General features: G+C 34.7%; 1 protein-coding gene and 1 non-coding gene across 5 annotated transcripts in view; both read left to right on the forward strand.

Moving 5' to 3' along the window:
- The window catches only part of RALGAPA1 (Ral GTPase activating protein catalytic subunit alpha 1), a 247,730-nt gene that overhangs the window by 55,786 nt on the left and 179,706 nt on the right, over nt 1-12,238 (forward strand). For all 4 annotated transcript variants that reach the window (XM_044918201.1, XM_044918202.1, XM_044918204.1 and 1 more), the window contains exon 10: nt 1,772-2,011. In XM_044918201.1, the coding sequence (XP_044774136.1) occupies nt 1,772-2,011 (240 nt within the window). The remainder of the gene's footprint in view (nt 1-1,771; nt 2,012-12,238) is intronic.
- Nucleotides 2,882-2,989, forward strand: LOC123325792. Its single transcript, XR_006540646.1, has one exon. It is a non-coding gene; the product is annotated as a U6 spliceosomal RNA (small nuclear RNA).

The following is a 12,238-nucleotide window of genomic DNA, read 5'->3' on the forward strand; positions in this document are numbered from 1 at the left end:
TCTTTTTTGATTTCTGAGCATTCACAGAATGCTGATTTAAAGTCTTGTCTCCCGGGGCGCCTGGCTGGCTTAGTTGGTGGAGCATGCAACTCTTGATCTTGTGGGTTGTGGGTTCAAGCTCCATGCTGGGTGTAGAAATTACTTAAAAATAAAATCTTTCAAAAAAAAAAAAAAAGTTCCCATCTCATTTTCCCTTTTTTCAGCAAGGGCACTGAGTCTAGAAATGTGATATAAAATTATACCCAGCTATACAATGGAGGGACTAATATTTAAACTTCTGGTATTTTTTTATTAAACAGTTTCCCTGTTTTTCACACTTTTTTTTAATCACTTTCTTTTTTCTCAACGTGTGTTTTTTCTGAACTTACCTCTATTATAGTATTTTTAAATAATTTTTATTTTCCTTTTCTCAGACTTTCTTTACTTTTAAAAATCTTAAACTGTGTGTGTTTTTGTTATGACTTCTTAGATCTTTTACAAATTAAGTGGGGGAATAAAGTGTGTGTTTAGTTAATTAGTATTCAGGAAATATAAAATTTTTATATTCCCTTTAACCTTTTATTTGTAGCCAGCTATGGGTATGTTTTCCCTAAAACTTCATTCTAAGGTCTCTACAAATAATTATTAAGTGTAGAAACTCTCAAGCGGAACTATTTTTCATGATCCCAGAACTTAATGCGATTAAACCACAGAGTTTTTGATTGGGAAGGCATATTTGAAATCATTTACTTAAAACCTTTTGTTTTATAGATGACAAAACTGAGACCAAAAATTGAGTAACTTACTAGAAAGTAATTTGCTATACCATGGAATAGCTACTACTATCATACCATGGTAATAATTTCCTCATCACCAACATTAAGACTTTTACTTTATCCCTAGGTTGTCTTCATCTTCAGTCATGGTGAAAATTCTTTTTTTTTTTAAGATTTTATTTATATATGTGACAGAGAGAGAGACAGTGAGAGAGGGAACACAAGCAGGGGGAGTAGGAAAGGGAGAAACAGGCTCCCTGCCGAGCAGGGAGTGCAACTTGGACTCAATCCCAGGACCCTGGGATCATGACCTGAGCCAAAGGCAGACATTTTTTTTTTTTTTTGAAGATTTTATTTATTTATTTGACAGAGACACAGCAAGAGAGGGAACACAAGCAGGGGGAGTAGAAGAGGGAGAAGGAGGCTTCCTGCAGATCAGGGAGCCCGATGCGGGGCTCGATCCCAGGACGCTGGGATCATGACCCGAGCCGAAGGCAGATGCTTAACCCAACTGAGCCACCCAGGCGCCCGATGGTGAAAATTCATTTAAGAGAATATAGAGTGTTCTCTTGAGTTTTCTTTCTTTCAAGATTTTAGTTTTAAGTAATGGCTACAGTCAATGTGGGGCTCAAACTTACAACCCCAAGATCAAGAGTCACACTCTGTACCGACAGAGCCAGCCAGGTGCCCCATTCTTGAGTTTTCTTATATTTTCTTTTGGCTTCCTTTCTACTTCTGTCATAACTTTTCTTCCATTCCTTTGTGTTTTTTTGGTAACTTGTTTGTACTGCAAACATTCTAAAATCAAATTATAGGTGGATAGATGATTAGTGAGTATCACTATATTACTTAGATGTTGAGTTATTTGCATTGCTACTTAATTATTTAGAATGGATTCTAAATGAAATCTATGCCCGATTTTAAACAACGGTGTAAGTTATTTGTGGAATGCTGTTAGAAAGCAAAATACCAACTTGAATGATTATGATATTCTCCCCCTTTTGTTTTTATTGTAGAGAGCAGCTGCTAGTTTGGTATCCAGAGAAGAAAACAAAAATGATAATGCTGATAAAGCTGATAGAACTACAGAACCAGAACAGTCTCATTCCAATACAAGCACTCTGACGGAGCGAGAACCTAGCTCATCCAGTCTCTGCAGTATTGATGAGGAACATCTCACAGACATTGAAATAGTTCGCAGAGTTTTTTCTTCTAAAAGAAGTAATGTAAACTTTGTCACAGAGATATTTCGTCAGGTAAAGTACCTCTCAGTAATTTTAATTTGTAGTATAGACTTTGGTTTTTAATGTTGAATATACTGGCTTTCAGCTTTTCAAAATTTTTAATAAAAATTTTTTTAAAGTTTATATTTAATTTTTAAAATTTATTACATCTAATCCTTTAATATTTTCTATTTATATTTTTTAGTTTATGATGATTTTAGTTTAATAACTGTCCACCTCCCCTCATACTCCTTCTGTTATTAGAACAGTTTTCTTAGTTACTCACTTTATGGTTTGAAACTTTTCTTCTTACCATTTCATTAGTAAATTATAGTAAAATTATTTTATCTTCCATTCTCTATAATCAATAAAAAGTGGTTTTTGAATAGAAGAAGCAATGTTTTCATTGCCTTTATTCTCCTTCCAGAGGCTGTTTTGTCCTCTAAGGCGTTCTGAAGTTAAAGTTGCTTAAGGCAACTTTATAAATAAAGGAATGGAGAGAAAGAAAAAGAATAAAAACTATTTCACATAAAGATAGCTAGAAATTCGTAAGTGCACATTCTCAATTACATAGATATTTTGTGGAAAATAAGCCTTATGAAAACCAATCATGTGCTTTTAATAGCAAAGGTACTTAACTCTTGCAGGTAAACATCATTGAGTTTTATAGCTGAAGGGGATCATTCAAGTCTCACAGCAAGTAAGTGGTAGATCTGGGACTAAAACTCCCAGATCCTGGTTCCCATGTCAGTGCTGTTTATTCTATACCACATGCCTTCACATGCCAGGAAGCTGTCTAGGCAAAGCAAATCTTCACCTTGTACACATGTTTATTGATCTGTAAAACAAAGCATGACGCAGCATTAGTTTTGTTAACCTAAGTTAAAGAAACAAACTTGCCTTGTGGTTGTTTCAGCAGCACATATACTAAAAATTAGAATGAGACAAAGAAAGTTAGCATGGCCCCTGCATAGGGACCACTGGCAAATTCATGAAGTGGTCTATATTTTTGTGTTAATGAGTACAAAATGTATACAGTTATATACAAATAGACTCAGTTTCCTACAAGCTCAATGAAGTGAATATCACAATAAAAAACAAATTTGCCTTAACATCTTTTCCAGCTTTGACAGTGGTTCTAGTTGCCAAGTTTAAGGTTTGTGTTGATAGAATATTTGACAAATGGGAAAGGAAAGATATTTGGCAAATAATGTTGGAGAACTTTACATGTGGGAGAACTTAAAGCAAACTTTTAGAACCATTAGGGCTTTCGAGTTCTTGAGTCCCTTTGTGTAAGTTTATTTTTCTAGGAATTTGTTCACTGCATTTGTTTTCAAATTTGACAAAAGGTTCATTCCATTCTCTTAGAATCTTTTAATCTCTGAAGCATTTATATTCTTGTTCCCCCTTTTCATTCCTGTTAGTTTTTATTTGTTCCTTGTTTTTTTTTTCTTGATGATTCTTGCTAGAGATTTGTCATTTTTATTAGTCTTTTCAAGAATGAGCTTTTGGCTATTAGTCTTCTCTGTTTTATACTTGTTTTCCTCTTTTGTTAATTTTTGCTCCTTTTATTTCCTTCTTTCTACTTTTCTTGATTTCTTTTTTTTTTACTAGCTAATTAATTTTAGTCTCACATTTTTCTCATATGAACTTTCTTGAGGCTATTAATTTACCCCTCAGTACTATTTTAGCTACATTCTACAAATTTTGTTATATAGCATTTTTGCTGTTACTCACTTGTAAGTATTTTCTAATTTTCATGTTAATACCTTCTTTGACCTATGAGTTATTTAGCAATTTGTATCTTCCAAACAGAGTTTCCTGATTTTCCTTTTTCTTACAAATTTCTGATGTGATTCTTTTGGACAGAGAATATAGTTTGTACAATCCTAGTTGTTTAAAATGTATTGAAACTTATGGTTCAGTTTGTAGTCAGTTTTCATAAATGTCCTGTATGATTGAAAAGAATGTATGCTTCTCTGTTGAGTTCAGTGATCATTAGAGCCTGAACTTTTCTATATCCTTACTTAAGGTTTTTGGTCAGCTTGACCTCACAGTTACGAGAGGGGTGTGTTAAAATCTTATACTCTGACAGTGATTTGTCAGTTTTTTCCTTTGTATCTCCATAAATTTTTCTTTGTATATTTTGAAGCTATATAATTGATATTTAAGTACATACAAGTTTAAAATTTTATACCTCAATGTGAATTAAACATTTTATTTATGGCCCTTCTCATCTGTGGAAATTATTTTTGCTTAGGGTCTATTTTATTTACTATTAGTAGATTTACACCACTCTCTTTTTATTAAGAACTAGCATCTGGGGCGCCTGGCTGGTTCAGTGGGTGGAGTGTGGGACTCTTGATCTCGTGAGATCAAGCCCCATATTAAAAAAAAAAAAGTACTAGCCTCATGTATTTTTAAAATAACCTTTTAATTTTTAACCCTTTTATATCATTAGATTTTGCATGTCTCTTGTAAATATGGTTTGATTTTTAAAAATCTTTGTCTTTTATAAACTGTTGAAGGAATATCTGATGACCTATAGAATATAAGGGGATGGAGGACCTAGGCTGACTGGGATTTTTGTCTTGGGCAACTGGGTGCATGGTGTGAACCTTCACTAAAGAAAGGGCATCCTAGAGAAGGAACAGGTTTGGGGCAAAGGTTTGGGGAAAAGTAATGAGGTCAGTTTTAAACCAACTGACACCTGGAGCATATCCAAGTGAAGGTATCCGATGGGAAGATGGATGTAAGGTTCTGGGAGAGGGAAGTTGGGATTGGTAATCCAGATTTGGAAGTCACTGGCAAACCTGTTGTACATGAAGCCGTAAGAGTGAATGAAGGGGGGGAAATCGGACGGGGAGACGAACCGTGAGAGACTATGGACTCTGAGAAACAAACTGAGGGTTCTAGAGGGGAGGGGGGGAGGGGGATGGGTTAGCCTAGTGATGGGTATTAAAGAGGGCACGTACTGAATGGAGCACTGGGTGTTATACGCAAACAATGAATCATGGAACACTACATCAAAAACTAATGATGTAATGTATGGTGATTAACATAACATAATAAAAAAAAAAGATGTCAAAAAAAAAAAACAAGCAGTAATAACCAGTTATATTTTACTGTATTTAGTGTCAGGGTATTTTTTCTATAAATCCATGCACATGTATACATTATTAAAAGACTCTTTTTGTTTATATTGTTTGAGGTCTGCTTGTGTTATTAATGTGATCTGAACATTTTCCAATAAGACTAACCATTCTTCTACAACATTGTTTTTAATGGCTGCTGTACAATCCCAATACATAGACACCCATCAGTTATTGAAACCATTACCTATTGATAGTTATCAAAATTTTGCTATTAGATACAATGCTGAAGTGAGTATCTTGATGTATAAAATCTTTGTGTACATGCATAAATATTTCCTAAAAATAAATTCCTGGAATAAAAAAAAAAAGTGAATGAGGTCGGCCTGGAAAAACAGGAAGGTCGTGAAGAGAAGAAGTCCAAGGACAAAGACCTGTGAGCACAAGCAAGGGGAACTGGCAAAAAAGATGGGCAGGGTAATCAGATAGAGTGGGAAGGTGAGCTGGCCTTTTATTAAACTTCCTTGTGAATAAAAAGAAAAATCTTTGTCTTTTAACTGGAATATTTATATTTATTATAATTACTGATATTTTGGATTTACTGATACTGTCATATTTTGTTCTGTTTTTTTTTACCATGTCTGTATTTCTTTTGTTACATTATTGTCTTATTTTTTCCTTTCTTTTTAATTGATGTTTTCTCATTTTGTATCCTTTTCCTATCACCAATAACGTTATACATTATTCCTTTTTCTTTAGTGATTACTATATAAATTTAACATATATACTTTACTTCCCAAGGTCTAAAGTTATTTTTTTTTTTACCTTTTTTCTAATCAGTATAAGGAGCTTGACCTTATTACTCTAATTTCCACCCCCCCCACTTAACATATAGTTATTATCAAATCAGTTCTATTTTGAAGGTTTGTGTTTTACTCCAGTATTATTATTTTGTGCATTCAGTGTTGATTTACATTTAGTTATGTGGTTTATCACTTTCTGTAATTATGATGTCTTCCGTCTCAGATCTTTCATTTAGAATCACTTTCCTCTGCTTGAATGAAGTTCATCATTTAGAATTTTTAGTAAATGTCCATTGATATCAAATACTTACAAATTTTTCCCTGTCCGAAAATGTCTTTATTTTTGAAAGACTTTTTCCGTTGGACATAGACTTCTAGATTGACAATTATTTTCACCCAGCACATTTTAGATGCTCAGATACTTTCCCACCATTTTTTGCTTTACATTGTTGCTGTTGAGATGTCAACCAGCAGTTGAACTAATAAGTTAATTATCTTTTCTCCACCTCTTTTTTTTTTTTTTAAAGATTATTTATTTGAGAGAGAGAATGCATGAGAGAGAGAGCACAAGGAGGGCGAGTAGCACTGCTGAGCAGGGAGCCTGACAGGGGGCTCAATTCCAGGCCCCGGGATCGTGACCTGAGCTGAAGACAGACACTTAACTGACTGAACCACCCAGGCACCCCTTCTCTGGCTCTTTTTTATATCTTTTTTTAGTATTTGGCATTTTACATTTTACTGTGGTGTGTCCAGGTCTGGATTTCCTTTTATTTATTCTTTAGGGGATATTTGAGGCATACTTCATTAATGGATTATTTTGACAATTCTGGAAAATTTTCAGCCATTATCTAAATATTGCCTCTGTCCCATTTTTTTCTTGTCTTTCCAGGACTCTTGACAAGATATATGTTAGACCTTTTCACTTTATACATGTCTGTTAATCTCAAGTTCATATTTTCCATCTCTTAGTCTCTCTGTCCTACATTCTGGGTACTTCCTTTTTATTTTTTATTTTTTATTTTTTTTAAAGATTTTATTTATTTGACAGAGAGAGATACACAGCGAGAAAGAGAACACAAGCAGGGGGAGTGGGAGGGGGAGAAGCAGGCTTCCCGCAGACCAGGGAGCCCGATGCGGGGCTCGATCCCAGGACTCTGGGATCATGACCTGAGCCGAAGGCAGACGCTTAACGACTGAGCCACCCAGGCGCCACCGGGGTACTTCCTTTTTAATTAATTTTAATTTAATTTTAATTTTAATTTAATTTTGTCTCTTGTTCTTATATTTCATTTATACTAAGCATAGTTATTTTATATTGACTGATCATTATAATATTCCTGCGGTCTTTGTAGATCTGATTCTGCCATATATGCTTTCTCATGATGCTCTGTTCTCTAAATGTTTTTCACAGTAGTTTGTGATTTCAGAAATTTAGAATTTTGATTCTGAGCTTTTGTATCTTATGACTTTATTTGCTGATTTGGTTGGTTAAAGGTTAATTCCTTCAGAGAGGAGTTGCATTTGCTTCTTCTAAATGCAAAGAGACACTACCAACCTCTCATTAAACTGAATTCTTTTTTTTTTTTAAAGATTTTATTTATTTATTTGAGAGAGAGAGAATGAGAGAGAGCAAGCACATGAGAGGGGGGAGGGTCAGAGGGAGAAGCAGACTCCCTGCTGAGCAGGGAGCCCGATGCAGGACTCGATCCAGGGACTCCAGGATCATGACCTGAGCTGAAGGCAGTCGCTTAACCAACTGAGCCACCCAGGCGCCCTAAACTGAATTCTTGATTTGAAGTTCAAGCCAGCTACATAATGTGAACACAGAGTATAAACCTCTGTTACGGCTAGCTTTTAGTTCTAATGTCTCTGAGGAGATTTTTGTTGTTATCGTTATCTCTTCCCCATTTAGGTATGGGCAGTTTACCTTACTAACTTTTAATGGGTTGCGTTTGTTTAACTCAGCATCGCACTGACAATATGTTGAAAATACAACTTTGTTTAGAGTTTTACTGTTGTTCTCCCTGCTTTGCCACAATAGGTCAATGGAAACCAAAGTAATTGGTGCCACTCAAAGTGAAAGTCAGCTTTATTGCTCCCAGTAAAACCTGAGTTTGGATTTCATATAGGTTTTTATTTTTGAATATTTTTTTCCTGCTTTTTGGCTCATCTGTGCATTTAAGATTAAATTTATCTTTTAATCTGCCATTTTGTCTTTTCAATCAAAAGGTTGGTTGGGTTACCTAGTCCACCATAGTCTTGGAAGCAGTTCTCCTGTCATTGAGTTTTTAATCATGCTCCTTATATTTTAATTTTTAAAATTTGCATTTGGTGGTTTTCCACTTTTTGCTGTGGCTCATTCATTCTTTATTCATATTCATTTTCATTTTCTTAATTAAAACATATTAAAAATACTCATTTTATAGCCCTTATTCCACTAATTCCACTAACTTAAGTTTTTACAGTTTGGGCTTTTTGTTGTTTATGTTAATTTACCCTTGTTTTTTTGTTTTGGATTTTTGTGATATGGACTTAGATTTCTTTGGACTTTTGTGGGAATTACTTTGAAACCTGGGTTGAAAGTTGTGTTCCTCCAGAGAGGAATTGCTCTCGCTTCTCCAGGTATTTGGTGGTCCTGTCAACCTTGGTTTACATTATTTATTTTTTATTTTTAAAATTTTTAAGTAAGCTCTAAGCCCAATGTGGGGCTTGAATTCATGACCCCGAGATCAAGAGTTGCATGCTCTACCAAATGAACCAGCCAGGCACCCCAGTCTTGGTTTACTTGAAATCAGAATTTTCAGCTTATGATTCTTCCTGCTTTGCACTACTCAAAGTTATGTGATGGCCAGCCTGAGAATATGAATTTGCAGGAAAGGCTATTCTTCCCTCGTATTCCCCTACCCCAAGTCAGTAGACAAGTTTCATCACTGACTCTTCTCTGGAGTTGAGTTTTTTGCCTTCCCCTCCTAGCTTGCCTTGAGTTTGTAGCCTTCATTGGTGTCAGTTTTACATGTAGGACTCTGATCTGTCTCTCCTGTCTGTACAGGTGGCTATTTAAGCCAATACTCTGTAGGCTCTCCAAGGCAGCAGCCAGCAGCTTCATTGCTCACTTGCCTGTCTGGATTAATACTCACCTTTTGTTCTGGACTCAGAATATCCTTACAAGCTGAGCCATTAATTTAAAAAGGTATATTGTATTTTTTTAGATATTTTATGCAGGAATATTCCAGGATATCTTTAAATGATATTGCTGCGAACTGAAGTTCTCTGAGATGTTTTTATTCTGATAATTATTTTTATTTATTTTGTTTAGAGAGGGATGGGGGCTGAGGGGTAGAGGGAAAGGGAGAGAGGGATCTCAAGCAGAGCCCAATGAGGGGCCTGATCCCGCAACCCTGAGGGGTGCCTGGGTGGCTCAGTCAGTTAAGCATCCGATTCTTGATTTTGGCTCAGGTCATGATCTCGGGGTTGTGAGATTGAGACCCGCGCTGGGCCTGGAGCCTGCTTGAGATTCCCTCTCTCCCTTTCCTTCTGCCCTTTGCCCCTGCTTGTATTCTCTAAAATAAATGAATAACTCTTTTAAGAAAAAGTGATTTTTAAGGCAAAACTTAAGGAAAAATAAATTTTAGGATGATGACACCAATGAATCATTCATGTTTTGAAAAGGGATCAATTTCTAAGATTAGATTGTCATAGGAAAGCTTTTTTACCTGCTTAGTATTACTGATAAATTTTCAAAAATTGAGAATTTGTGAAATATTTCTTTCCTTATTTTGAAGGTTCATATGTTCCACAATATAATATAGATAAAAATACTCCCCATTAATTATCAGGTATATGGCCATATAATGACTTTGCCCTTAGCAGGCCCAGCTAGAGCACAAGTCTTTCTATAGGTAAATAAGTTTAGTAGAAATATGTTTACCTAACATTTCTCAAGTAATTCCATTCTCATAGCTTTCACAATTATTATTTTCCCTATCTTAACTTTTGTTCTTCAGCCTTCCTTTCTTTCCTCTCTACCCGTTTCCCCTTCTTTTTTTTACCTGCTACTCATCTCATCCTTTAGATCACAACTTAAATATGATTACACCAGAGAAGTCTTCCATGACCACCTTCACCCACCCGCTCAAAGACAGATGCACCTGCATGCACATGCACACACACACACACACACACACGTAGTAAGTACGTCTTTATGATGTTTTTGAAAATTGTCCTCTTCTTCATAGTACCTCTTCTGAGTTTTATATTTATTATAAAAAATTACTTTTAGAATTCTGATCTTTCCTGCTACCCTCCATGAATGCTTCTCTTATTCATTTATCATTGTATCCTTAGTGCCTGGCATAAGTAGGCACTTAGTAAATATTTGGTGAATGAATCAAGAAGTTCTGTAACTGTTGGGGCACCTGGGTGGCTCAGTTGGTTGAGCGTCTGACTCTTGATTTCAGCGCAGGTCATGATCTCAGGGTCTTGAGATCGAGCACTGTGTCTGGCTCTGTGCTGGGTGTGGAACTTGCTTGGTATTCTCTCTCTCCCTCTTTCTCCACCCCTCCCCCAGCTCTTGCATGCACGCTCTCTCTCTCTCCCTCTCTCTTGTGTGACAGTTATTTCTTGTCGTAAATGTATAAATTGGCACTCTGGTTTTTATGTATCAGTTTTTTTTAGCCATGGCTAATATCAGTCTTTCCTTAAGATCCATATTTAGTGTGTTGGCAAAATCAGACTTTGGGGCTTATAAGGACAAAGGTTATATATACTCTGGGTTTTAGTAAATTCATCAAGCCACTTGGGATATAGTGTGACAATTTATGCATTAATAAATATCTTAGCTCTAGAGATTACTAATATTTTTTAAATGATTAAACTTTGTTTTAGATCAGTTTTAGGTTCACAGCAAAATTGAGCAGAAACTGTAGAGGGTTTCCATGCCGATTTTAAAAAGTTCATTTTTCAGTATCTGAGAATAGAATTTCTTTGAGATTGAGATTTTTTTCTTATATCTTGAACCTTTTTAAGGAAGGCTGAGTTGTTCTAGAATTATAAAACAAATATTTTTAGAGCAGACAGTGATGATCCAAATCATGCCATTGACCATTAGGCTGCTAGAATATGAGAGTGAGAATTTTGGAATGGGTTTGTTAGATGAAAGAAAGTAGCAAGTAATGTAGATTGCTGGGGAATTAATAATAATAAATAAATAAAAGGATTACCAAACTACATTAAATATCCTGTTGATATTACACATTAACTTTTCATCATTATCTTGGAAAGCTGATTTTCTTGGCTAGTTTCATTCAGATAAAATAGTCATTTGAGCCCATTATTATTATTAAATACACCTACTGATAGCTGTATAGGAGGAAGTGCCAGGTTTTTAGGTAAAGGTCTTGTGACTTTTAGAGTTGAAATTAATAAATAGTGGTTGTAAAAGGAAAAATTAAAAGCAATTTAATTCCTTTTTTTTTTTGTAAAGAGAAAGTCCAGTGAAAATGTTAACACATGAACACAAACATGCATGATGAAAGGAATTTGGGTCGTGAGATGGAGTACTTTTACTGTTTATTTTTGCCTGTCTGAATTGTAGAAAAAAGTTTTTTTATTGTGAAAATGTAGTATTTTTGTGATGAAGAATTTACTTTTTTTAAAAGGTTAAGGCAACCCAGAAAGTACATAAAGGAAAGAATAATTGTAAGGTATTCCTTTTAATTATTTAAGTATTTTGCCTTATTGTTTAACATTATTTATTGTATGTAAAATGAAATAAAGCTGTAACATTTTTTCTTATGTGCTTATAGTTGCCTTTTTCATGTAATTTGTATTACTTCTTGGAATCAGATTTAATTTAACTCATCGAAATTTATTTCAATAGTAATCTAAAAAAAACAATGTTATAAAACTGATTTATTATGAAAAGTATTTACATTGAGCTTTGTAGGAGTATAGTTATTTCATGAAACACAGAATATTTTCATTCTGAGATAGATAGTACAAGTGAAACAAATCTTTGCTCTTGTACTTGAAATCCATGTCTATCTACCAAAAGCATTTCTTCCTTTTTTTTTTAAAGATTTTATTTTTAAGTAATCTCTACACCCAGTGTAGGGCTTGAACTCATGACCCCGAGATCAAGAGTTGCATGCTGTATTGACTGAGCCAGCCAGGCACCCCTGCTGAAAGTATTTCTATGTCAACATATTTACAAATTTTTTGGAAACAAAAGGCTTTTTCTGACAGTGGATTGGTTGACTTTTAACTCTTTAAAAATCATTTATATCATACTTTATAATAAGATAAAAATGTATGTATTAGTGGTTTGTAGCAAAGTGAAATGTATAATTATGTGCGTTCTCTGTTTT

The sequence above is a fragment of the Neomonachus schauinslandi genome, chromosome 9 (genome assembly GCF_002201575.2).
Source record: "Neomonachus schauinslandi chromosome 9, ASM220157v2, whole genome shotgun sequence".
Classification (NCBI taxonomy): Eukaryota; Metazoa; Chordata; class Mammalia; order Carnivora; family Phocidae; genus Neomonachus; species Neomonachus schauinslandi.